At 33.9% G+C, this 12,571-nt stretch overlaps 1 protein-coding gene across 6 annotated transcripts in view; it reads left to right on the top strand.

Moving 5' to 3' along the window:
* LOC106874512 (intermembrane lipid transfer protein VPS13A) overlaps nt 1-12,571 on the top strand; it is a 265,132-nt gene that overhangs the window by 238,634 nt on the left and 13,927 nt on the right. For all 6 annotated transcript variants that reach the window (XM_089365902.1, XM_089365901.1, XM_089365898.1 and 3 more), the window contains 9 exons: nt 159-293; nt 1,320-1,401; nt 2,793-2,862; nt 5,533-5,641; nt 7,458-7,577; nt 8,568-8,695; nt 9,386-9,467; nt 11,697-11,810; nt 11,912-11,987. In XM_089365902.1, the coding sequence (XP_089222028.1) occupies nt 159-293; nt 1,320-1,401; nt 2,793-2,862; nt 5,533-5,641; nt 7,458-7,577; nt 8,568-8,695; nt 9,386-9,467; nt 11,697-11,810; nt 11,912-11,987 (916 nt within the window). The remainder of the gene's footprint in view (nt 1-158; nt 294-1,319; nt 1,402-2,792; nt 2,863-5,532; nt 5,642-7,457; nt 7,578-8,567; nt 8,696-9,385; nt 9,468-11,696; nt 11,811-11,911; nt 11,988-12,571) is intronic.

The following is a 12,571-nucleotide window of genomic DNA, read 5'->3' as shown; positions in this document are numbered from 1 at the left end:
CCCATTCCCCAAAAATTTCAGGCCTTATGCCTAGAGCAGAAAGGATATATATATCCATACATACATTATCATCTTCATAATGTCTGGGGGTGAGGGAGTCCCCATTGTTACTTTTTTTATTAGTTGTGACATTAACACATTCTCTTTTAAAATCTCAGGTTGATTTCAAAGAAATGATTATGACTAAACCGAACAAACGCATCATTAGACGAAGCTTCCAGGATGGAATCTGGTTACAATATAAAACTTCACCTCATCAACTACAGTTGCATGCTAAAATTAATCGTCTCCAGGTAAACCATGACTCTGCTACTTTTTAACCCTTTTGATACCAACCCACCTGAGAACCACCTCTCATTCGATGAATCAATCTTCTTGTTTTAAAGTGATCTAAGTTAAAACCTACCATCCAAATTTCTTGTTAATTTATGTTCCATAAACCTGATTAATAATGACACTTATTTCACTAAATTCTCCATCATTTTCAGAATTAATTGAAACAAAAGCAGTATAGTTTTAAAAAATATAGTCAGAATAGGATAGGATTAATGCATTCTTAGCTTTTTCTTTTTCAACCACCCACCCATTTCTTTAACCCTTCCAATACAATATCACTTGAGACAGCCTTCGACACTATGATACCAATTTACCTAAAATTATTTGTATCAAAATTTACATATTTAAATTAAAAATTTCAACTGAAATTTTACCTCATAAGCAATAACAGCAGATTTCAGAAAGTAAAACTTTTAAAACTGTATTTTTTTTTTAAATCACCTATCTACTAACCTCATCTTTAGTGTATGTTTTTACTTCTGCATTTACATTATGTTTGAATCTGATTGATCTCTGACATCATCAGTTGTCTTATTCCTGAATATGTACTTAGTCCTAGACTAGAAATATGTATTTGTAAATTTATCCTTTGCCTGTCCTGTGTATTACATGTGATACACAACATATTTCCCTGGTGTCCATGCATCATATATGATATACATTCCCTTAGGACTTATGAAAAAAGTTTTATATGACTTAGGATATATGAAACAAGAGCTAACTAAAAGTCTGAAAACAAGCATGGATATTGAGGACAAATTATAAAAATGCTTTAAACTGGCAGGGGTTAAAATTAATAGCATGCTTATCCAATGACTCATTATCTTAAAATAACCATTTTAAATTCTGGATTATTTCAAAAATTTTATTGAAACATAATAATTCATCTGTTGTTATTAGAAATATAGTCATAGAAGAATTAAAGAATAATCATTATTGTACTAGTTCTTTATTAATCTTCATAATCTGATTTTCTATTTCAGTTGGATAACCAAATCAGTGGAGCAGTTTTTCCAACTGTTTTGGCACCAATTCCACCTCCAAAATCTGTAGCAGCTGATAGTGGTTAGTGAATATAAAACATTTCAGTTTTTCTTCTTTTCTTTTTTCGTTTATTTATTTGTTTATTCATGTATTTGTGAAGGTACATGGCCTAGTAGATAGGATGTTGCTCTCATGATCACAAAACCATGGTTTCATTTCCCAGACTGGTGGTACATCGTGTTCTTGAGCAACACTCGTCGTTCCATACTGCTCCAGTCTGCTCATCTGTAAATAGGTAACTCTACAATGGACTGGTGTTCCATTCAGAAGAATTTCAGTCTTCCCACCCAGTTAGCAGGGTGGCATCATTCAAATGCTACATTTTGATGAAAGATATTGTGATATCAGTGTAAAACAACAGCTGACAATCCGATCAATACAGTGATTCGTGTATTTGTAATATTGGTTTCAAATTTTGGCACAAGAACAGCAAGTTCGGGAGAGGGGTAAGTCAATTATATCGACTGGTACTTATTTCATCAACCCTCAAAGTATGTAAAGCAAAGTTGACCCCTAACGGCATTTGAACTCAGAACGTAAATGCAGACAAAATGCTACTAAACACTTTGCCTGGCATGCCAACAATTCTACCAGCTGCCAACAATTCTACCAAAGCACAATGCCATTGTTAAAGTTGTTGTAAGATTTGAACTTGTGACCTGTATCCAATCAGTAGTCCAACTCCAGAACCTTAGCCTCACAACCACTGTGCCTCAGTTTTACAACTGATATTGTATAAAATGTTAATTATCTATGGATATATATATACCATAAAGTTCAGTATAAAATTATTGATATCTTTATATCTTTAATGCTAACTGTTATTATTGATGTCATGATAACCATATTACCTCTCTTACTTTACTAGTTTATTTTAGATACAAATTTGAAAACCTTGTATCTTAACTGTGTAAAGTTAACAGTATCTTTCAAATTGAAATTGGTCGTATTGATCTTGCACTTCAGTGTAACTACATGATGTTAAATTTGGAACTCCATTGATTGCATAATCATTATCATCATCATTATTTGACATCCGTCTTCCATGCTGGTATCAGCTGGACATGAATATTGTATTCAACTTAAAACTCTGGATTCCATTCAGATTTGCTTCATGTTTTTGTTTTGGTGGGTGGGGTGTTTGTTTTTTTCATGAAGCAGAATATTTATTTTTATGTGCCTCACCTAACAGTCTAGAATATATACTAGATTATTGTAGTAATATTACTTGTGATAGACTACAGTGCGATATGTATATCAAATATACTCAAGACCATAAAAATCAACACTGAACATTGCTCCTTGTAAGCCTCTGTGCTTTTTAAGAAACATTTATTTCTTTATTTTTACCAAGAACTTAATCATTAAGGTGTATTGATTTGACTTGGGTTTCCTCCATCTTTTTCTTTCAGTTCCTAAACCTTTCACAGAAATCAGTATTATGCAACGAAAACATGAACACAGCAATGTTGTTCAAGTCAAGTAAGTTGCTTTTCTTTATAGTTTTTTAGGAATTTGCTTTCTTTACTCTAAACATTTCCAAATTACACCAGTAAACGTTATTATTAGTGAGGTCTTTATTTTTATATAACATTTGAAACATATATACAGGATGGATTTTCTATTTCAATGATATTTTAAGCGGTTGATATCTTTTTATCATTTACTTATTTCTGCCATGGTTGGGCATCACCTTGAAGGACTTTAGTCCAAATAAATCAACCCCATACTTATTTGTAAGTCTTGTACTTATTCTAATGGTTTCTTTTGCTGAACTACTAAATTGCAGGACATAAACAATCACCAGTTGTCAAGTTGTGGGTGGGAGGGCAGGATGCAGAAACAAAACACATACATGATGGGCTTCTTTCAATTTCTATCTATCAAATCCACTCACATGGCTTTGGTCAGCCCAGAGCTATAGTAGAAGACACTTGCCCAAGATGCTACAAACAGCAATGGTAATCACACTGATTGAGATCAGCACCCAGTGTGAGATAACATTTGGCATATATTTACATCAATCGCTTTAGTGCAAGTATTGTTTATGTACCTAAACTATATCCCTATGCAGAATGCTCATGCAGTATTATTCCTGAATAAGATCACTCGACAGCATAAGTCAGATCAATTTCATGTATTTACAATCACATGAATTCAAAAATTGACTTTAGTGTGGTAGAGTTAAAAACAGAGTACCACACACAGTAACATATCACATTGTGAACAATGGTATCTATTTTGCTTTACATACTGTGCATCTCTTTGAAGCATTTGTCTTCTTGGTGGCAGGGGGAAACAGTTGTGGAAAATGTCCACGTCCCTCCACCATGCAGCGAGGAGAGAGTCTAGCATGGGGACATCCATGCTTTCTGTACTTTGGCAGGTTTGATACTTCTATCATTTCATGGAACAATACATTCCTGAATGTCAATCCATCCCCCACACCGCCAAGCATCTGCCAAATCAAATGTGAGTTCAGGACCCACATGTCAACTATATACAAGAAAATGTTTTTGTACCATTTCACAAATTTTCTCACCGATTTGTGTGTCGTTGCCAGCTGTTCTGAGTGATCAACCTCACCCATCCCTTCATTGTATAAAACAACTACTGTCTGTTTCATTATGGTATTACCATCTGCATCTTGTTTCCTAATGTCCTTCATGCTTGCAGAATGCATTGTAGATAGCATGCAGACGTTTTTCTTGTCACACCACACTAGAGCAAAGTTTTATCTTGTGAAGATCAGGCAACATGTTTTTTCTGTGTATCCGCACAGTCCCACAGGCATTAGTCCTCCTCACTTGCAGCTGCAGGAAGAGGTCTGGACTGGAAAACCAGTTGTCCATATAAATATTGTAGCCTTTGTGGAACAAGTTTTCATTCAGCAACAACACAACATCAGTTGACACTACTAGAGTAGCGGCTAGAAGATCCAATCTGTCCTGATCAGTGTCGATTTTGTTATTCCACATGTATCCACAGGCTCTGCCAGCTAACTGGTATGCTTTATAAACCCTGACCCCAAAGCGGGTACATTTGGTTGAGTTGTATTGTTTGAACCAGAGCCTTCCCTTGAATTTCCCCAAACTCTCGTCCTCACAAATGTCCTGTATGGGGACATACACTGTTCTAAAATGTTCAGCTACTTTGTCAATGATAGGACGTATTTTGTGCAGCCTGTCATCCTAGTTCTTGCCTGAGTTGAAATGTAGATTTTGAAGAAGTGCCAAAAATCGATCACGTGGCATCATTTCCAGAAAGGTGTCAATGTGGCTGGATCCTCATTCCAATATGACACCAGGGCTGGTTTCTTCATGATGCCCATCAGTATCAGCAGGGCAAGCAGAAGTTTGATTTTGTCCCCTGTGGTTGGAAACCAATCACTGCCATGCCCAGGTCTGACATGCTGGGGATGGTTTTCAACATAGTCATTCATTTTGTCCGCTTTATATTAGAATATTTCATCCATCAAAAACTCGGAGATTTCCAATGGCAAACTTCCATGCTCAAGGTTTGCCTTTATGCCAGGCATACCAGTAAACCCATGCCATCAGACGAAATTGTCTGTTGCTCGCCACACAACACTCTGTTGTCCAGGGCCATTCACTGCTGCCTGCTTGTACCTTTCATTCACCGGAATATCATCATTGCTATTGGAATCATTTGATTCTGAACTAGGAAAATACTCGTTCTCCAAATCATCATCCGAACCAGAAGAAACAACTGATGAGGTGGTGGAGCTTGCTGTTGTATGGCGTGACAACTGTAAATTTGACGAAACAGGATGCGACAACAAAGTTGACAGTGTAATCGACTAGTCTCCTCCCCACAAGTTTCAGGCCTTGTGCCTATAGTAGAAAGGAATATTATTATTATTATTAGTATCAGTATTAGTATTAGTATTATTATTATTATTATTATTTGCAAAGACTACAATATTCTTGAACCTATTTACTAATCATGTAAAAACATTTTCATGCAACAAATAGCTTATAGCTTAATACATTTTATACAACGTAACCTTTTAGGGTAGGGTCTTTGGTACACATTTTGTGTAGATTTTAGCTATTATGTAAAAAATTTATTTGGATTCAACCATTAACTACCATATTTAAACTATATTCCCAAATAATTATTCCCTTTCAGATACTTTAAGGTGCTAATTCAAGAGATGTCTGCAAAAGTGGACCAGAACTTTTTGAATGCTGTTCTTCAACTATTCTCATCTGATGAAATCATTTCAAACACTGAAGAGGTATTTATCTGTTTTTATTTTTTCAACTTCAGAAGACAATTGCATTTGTGTGGTCAGTAGAGTCATCAAAAAAATGTTAGTGTATACCTATGGTTATGAGTTCAGATCCTATTAAAGTTGACTTTGCATTTCACTTCTTCAATTAGATAAAATAGTAGTAGGGTACTGATCATTAAGTTGTTTAATTATATAGTCACAGGAGTGGCTGTATGGTAAGTATAACTTCATCACAAGACTTATGAGAGTTTTAGATTTGTGCTAGAGATATTGTTGTATTTCTTACCAAAGATTATAGTTTGAAATTCTTCCCCAGGATAACTTTTTTTTTTTTAATCAAACCTATGAAACACATGAGACCAATTATTATTTAAAAGCTAACTATAAAAATTCAGAAGGATATTTTCAATGTATGAAACTATTAGTAGCTCATAACTATATACTGTGTACATTAAACAATATATGTTGAACTGGTAATAACCTCGTGTGTGTATATATATATATTGTTGTTGGGACTCCGTCGCTTACGACGTCGAGGGTTCCAGTTGATCCGATCAATGGAACAGCCTGCTCGTGAAATTAACGTGCAAGTGGCTGAGCACTCCACAGACACGTGTACCCTTAATGTAGTTCTCGGGGATATTCAGTGTGACACAGTGTGACAAGGCTGGCCCTTTGAATTACAGGCACAACAGAAACAGGAAGTACAACAGGGTTCACCACCATCCCCTGTCGGAGCCTCGTGGAGCTTTAGGTGTTTTTCGCTCAATAAACACTCACAATGCCCGGTCTGGGAATCGAAACCGCGATCCTATGACCGCGAGTCCGCTGCCCTAACCACTGGGCCATTGCGCCTCCACGTATATATATAGATATACACACACACACACACACACCTTTAGCAGGCTGAGTGTTATAACCAGTCAGAGAGTAACCATTGGTTTCACACCTGTAAAGTGCTTACCTGTATCTAGAAACCATAACAATCAACCTTCTAAATACATTAATGCTCTAATGTTTTAGAGTTTGCTTCTTTTCCAGGTTATATGAACTACTGATGGTGTGTGTGTGTGTGTTTGCGCATGTGACATATTTTACCAAGAGGTTCAAATGTTGCTTCCTTTCCCATTTCCTTATTCTTCAATTGTTATAATTTAGCCTCACTTTCATTAACCCCAATGAATTTATCCTGCAGCATAAGTTAACATTTCTTTCATTCTCTGAAAGTTCTGCCCAAAACGATAGACTTCTTCCTCATGGAATCAAATTTTATCCCACTGCTTGTTCACATGTTAAGCTACCAGCTTTATGAATACAATTAATAAAAAGATTAATTTAGCAATGAATTTTTTTTTTTTTTGCATTTATATATATGTTCAACTCTGCATCAAACCACTTACCCAAGATAGTTTCTCCAACGTTCTTTTAATAGTTTCTTGCTTCTGTTTACATACTAAACAATCCAACAAAAGGGAATAATTACCAGAGGTAGTTTTTTAGTTATAATTTCTGTTCTGACTTAAGACAACTCATTAGAATGACATTACTTTTGACAAAATCACTACTACAGAAGCTTTTTTTATTCAGTATGTGAATAGTTTAGCTCTCCACAGTTAGAACTCATTCTTTTTTTTTTTTTGCTCTTAGTTTTCTTTCTTTGCATGTTTTGTCTGCTTTCATTCTCTCTTTCTCTCTCAATACCTCTTTTCTCTCTTTCACTCTCTCTCTCTATTTTCTCTTTTTTCTTCTCTCTCTCTCTCTCTCTCAACAATACCTTCAGCAATTATTTCACTCAATCTATATAATATTTTACCTGTAGACCCGTCTGTTCCTTGAAGACTGTAAGATAACCCAGACAGAACTTATTGATGTGGCTGGTGTGTCTCTTGTTGAAGAACAAAAGAACTTCTATGACTACTTACACTTCTCACCTATCAAGGTAAGCTTCTATTTATAATTTTGTTTGTAATCCAAATATGGGAAATGTTAGCTTTCCCAAATACAAAGTTCTCATTTAAAATTGCAATATAGATATTATTCAACGAAAGAGATTATTGTGCTTTGCAGTACTAACCATGTTCGACAATTACTAGTCTTCTACAAAGATTAACAAGGCCCACAATGGAGTAATGATCCAATATCAGATCTGGCCTCTCACACAGACTCTAAAATGTCGTTTTAAAAATAGACAATCACATTTACAAAATCTCAAAGCTACAAGATGATGTGTGATTAATTCAAAACAATTTGAATAAATAACGAGTTAATTTGGTAGAGTAATCTGAATACTAAATGGTTAATATTAATGCTTTGAAAATTTAAAAATAAACTAGGATTAGATATTCTATTTTTTGTTGCAAAAGTTAATGGTTTTAACTAAATATTATGAAAACAATTGTCAAATTTTCTTGTGAGTAACTATGAGTGATAGGTTAATATTTTGTTGAAAGAATTCATTCTCCCTCAAGAAAGTTAAGGTAGCACATTTATCCTAACCAGACAACATATGTATAAATTTGTGGTGACAAGTATCTAGTGAAAGTTTGCATTCAAATCAAATTCAGTCAGACGCTTGCTCACCAACTGATCTATAAGAAATGAAATTAATGAAGGACAAAAATTTATCAGATTTTTATCCAAATCAAACTCATTACTTAAAAAAATTACAAAATTAAATTTAAATTTAGTGATCAGTGGTTTGTCATTTATAAATCTCATAACCCATATTTATTCTATCAATATCTCTGTTATTTCAATATATTGTGTTGTTAGCCACTAGGATATAACCTTCCATTGGGTTTATATCCCAACAGGATATAAACTCAGTGGAAACAATTGCCCCAGTATGAAAACATGCTACTCATGCAAGTGTGATAACAAAAATTAATGTAAAAGAGTAAGGAAAAAAATTTTTTTTTTTTTTTTGCAGATTCATTTGAGTTTCTCTCTGCAAGGTGGTGGAGAAGATGGTCCAGCAGAAATTAAATCCAACATTCTCAATATTTTCCTCCAGAGTGTTGGTGTTGTACTAACTGATGTTCAGGATGTCGTTTTCAAGTAAGTCTGTTCATTTAATTCTCAAATATTGTTTTATCTTCCACTTAACTTAAAGTTGACTGTTTACTGAAGTTGAAAGTTAAAAAGATGACAAAAAACATTTAAGATATTAATAGCTTGAATGGACACAAGTATGTGTCTCACATATTTTGTTCTTGAAGTGATCAATAGCAGTCTTTCCCAACAGGGTATAAACTCAAAATATGAAACAAATGTGTGTGTGTGTGTGTGTGTGCCTTATTTTTTATTTAGACACACACAAACATACATATTCTAATCTATGTAATAACTACAAAATTTTTTTTATAAACTTTTTACTGACCTCATGTAAATAAACTGCTACAATTTTATGTCAACAACAAAACTCTGATGACCACAGATAGAACACTAGATGAACAACAATTTAATCTATATTACATTTGCATATATGTGTAGTAGGAGCTGTGAGTTGCTCTTATGACTATGATTGGTTACTTCCTTGCCATAAGTCTACTCTAGAAGAACTGAGTGTTGTGATAAAGGTTGTTTTTTTCCCCCCCTTATAGGAAATAAATTGCTTTTGTTAATCTACACAACAAATTGCCATCTAGGTTTCTACCAAATTTCCTTTTGTTTTTATTGATTAAGGAAAATAAAAGGTTTTGAATCCAGAACTAGGAGTTAATCTACTTCATGTTTTACTTTTTCCAGACTTGGGTATTTTGAAAGAAATCACAGTTTTTATAACCAAAGTCAATTAATTGGTCAGATGAGTCAACACTATGCTGGACAGGTAAATGGCTTATTTTAATTAATTCTTAGTTTTATTTTAGTTTATAATTTGTTGTCAAGTTTCTATATTTTTATCTGAAAAATTTTGTAAAATAAATTGCTGATATTTAGTTAAAAAGAAAATTTGTTTGATAGTTTGCCCACAATTGATGATGGCTTAGGCAGATGCTAAACTGGCACAAGGGGTTTTTTTATAGTGAGAAAGAGGTGTACATACATCAGATTTACTCTCATTCTTTTACGCAAAATACGCAGTGTAACAAATTTGTTTGTCTTTGGTCAGTAAGTGTTATTTCCTATTTGCTTCTATCTAGAAATCAAAGTAAGTGACAACTATTCCCTTCAAACTTTGCTTTTGTGACCTGGACTTCAATGTTTTCAAATTGACCTATTTTCCATTACATTTCTGACATTCAGTGCTGAGTTGCTGAAGCAGAAATATCATTATAGCAAATATTCTACTCAATACCACAGATTTGCTTGTCAGTTACTTGATCTTAGCCATTTGAGCATGCCCCTTAGTGGCTGACTACATGTAAATCTCTAATTATGAGCAGGAGTAGTGGGGGAGCATCATCGCCATGTGTTGAGAGGGATTCTTTGGAGCTGGAATAAATGTAACCAAAGCAAAGTCTGAAGATAACATTAACCATTTTTCATACTTTCTAGGGATGAGCAAATAGGAAATAACAGTTGCTACCCAAGGATAAAAATCATATTAAACAGTATAATCAAGACATCTGAGCTTGTATGAGAATACAAGAGATTTCTGAAATAGCTAAAGGATTTCCAGGCTTTACAGTACCATCTAACTTGGTTGGCTATCCCAGCCATAAAACATCATTCTAGATATTTGCCCTGCATCATGACTTGTAGCCAAACATGACAGTATGTTGGTACCTTCACCACTTGTCCCTATTACCTGCTGCCACAAACTTTGAAGTTGTAGGTTACTTATTTCTTCGTTGACTAATTAGAATGAAATGAGAACATGCTACTAAATATACACACCCATATATAATGTGCATATGTACACATTATTTGATTATCATTGACTCACTTGAGTTCATCTGCCCTTTGATAGATCATCCTACAGGATGTCCACAATCACCTTCCTCACCAAGCAAGTGGGTTTGTCTGTTTATTTACCAACAACCTGACTATGCAATAGTCTGTACTGGGTTACATGTTAGCAGTATATTGGTTGATCATATTTGATTATATTAACCCAATGTATGACTGGTACTTATTTTATTGGTTCCAGAAAATGACAATGCAAACCCTAATAAGATTTGAACTCAGAATGTTAAAGAATATAATTACCATATTTGATTGAATAAAAGATGCACAAGCATATTAGATGAAACGCACCCCAACTTCAGCTGCACATATTCAAGAGATAACTTTGGAGTGTATTAAAGCATGTAATATTTAAAGCAACTTCACACACAAGACTTGAAATGATTTTTTTTTAGACATTTTTAGGAAAAGAGTGTATTTTGTAAGCCGTCAGATGCAGTATATTGATGCAAAGCACTTGTTCACCACTCTATCGAATCTCAGTCTCTACCACACCATTGACTTATAATCAATTAATTAAAAAGAATAAATTAATAACAACTGAATAAATAGTTGAAATAACACATTTATTAGACATAAATCTGAATCCTATTGTAAACTTAACTCTGTACCTTCCTTCATTGTGATTTGCCATTAAGCTCACTTACTTACCTCAGTATATTTAACCCTTTAGCATTCAAACCAGCTATATCCAGCCCAAATATTCTACCTGTGTCGTGTTCATACTGGCCAGATCCAGCCTCTCACACCTACCCGATAATGTCATTGTAAAAATAAACGATCACATCATTGAAATCTCAAAGCTGTGAGATAATGCTTGATTAATTCAAAACAATGTGAATAAATAAGCGTTACATTTGACAGAATAATCATCTGAATGCAAATGGGTTAAAGTTGATAGCAGTTGTTCTTTGTCACTGGTACTAACAAGTATTCAATCATAAATAATTATACAAAAAACAAGACCTGTTAATGCTTGAACTGACTTCAGGGCTATCTTTCTAGTTTTCTAAACTGTATAGTTCTAATATTAGATTTCACCAGTTTATCCTTTTCAGTTTGAGAAACAAATTTAAAAACATGGAATACCTTTAAAAAAAAAGAGTCATATTTTAAGAAATACATTTTGTTTTTTTTTTTTTGTTTTTAGGCAATTAAACAAATGTATGTGTTGGTACTCGGCTTAGATGTCTTAGGCAACCCATTTGGACTGTTACGAGGCCTAGGAGAAGGTTTAGAAGATCTCTTCTATGAGCCATATCAGGTAATATTGATTTATTTTTGTATTCATATATTGTGCATATATGCCTTTTCTTTTTTGTTTTATATATACATATATTTTTATATATCATTGTTTGTTTTCAGGGTGCCATTCAAGGACCAGAGGAATTCGCTGAAGGACTTGCTCTTGGAGTCCGCAGTTTATTTGGTCATGCTGTTGGTGAGATATCGAATATATTACTCTTCAAATTATTTTGACAGTACCAGAAGTACTAGGAAAAAGAATGTTCTGTTTATCAGATTTTTCAGAATCTATATAGTACAATGATCAATAAAGACTTTTCTATTCAGCCTTCAAAGCAGTGAAACAGATTTCAATCTGGCAGTTCAATTCTGCTTTAAAGTATTCATGTGATAACTGACCAGTTTCATAGTCTTCACATGATAAAAATTTTACATAATGGGATAATGGACCATCTGAGATTATTTAAAAGTATCTCCAAAGACAACTCACTGCTTGTCTAGCTTAAAGAAAACTAGTTGATGTTATCTGAGTATGATTTTACTAGAATCTAACCTATTATAATTCATAACCTCCTTTATTACTTGATTCAATGCATGATGCATTTTATTAACTCAGTATAATTTAATTAAGTCACCATTTTCGGTCAAGTCAAGTCAGTAATCTGATTTCATTTTATATATTCCAGCTAAGGTTCTTAGGAAAGACATGAACGTCACACAATTTCACTCCCTTCTGTAAATTTGTGATGTTTGTGTATAATTTAAAAATTATTATGTAAT

Source organism: Octopus bimaculoides, chromosome 18, assembly GCF_046866305.1.
Source record: "Octopus bimaculoides isolate indiv1 chromosome 18, ASM4686630v1, whole genome shotgun sequence".
Classification (NCBI taxonomy): Eukaryota; Metazoa; Mollusca; class Cephalopoda; order Octopoda; family Octopodidae; genus Octopus; species Octopus bimaculoides.
This window is presented reverse-complemented; position numbering and strand designations above follow the sequence as displayed.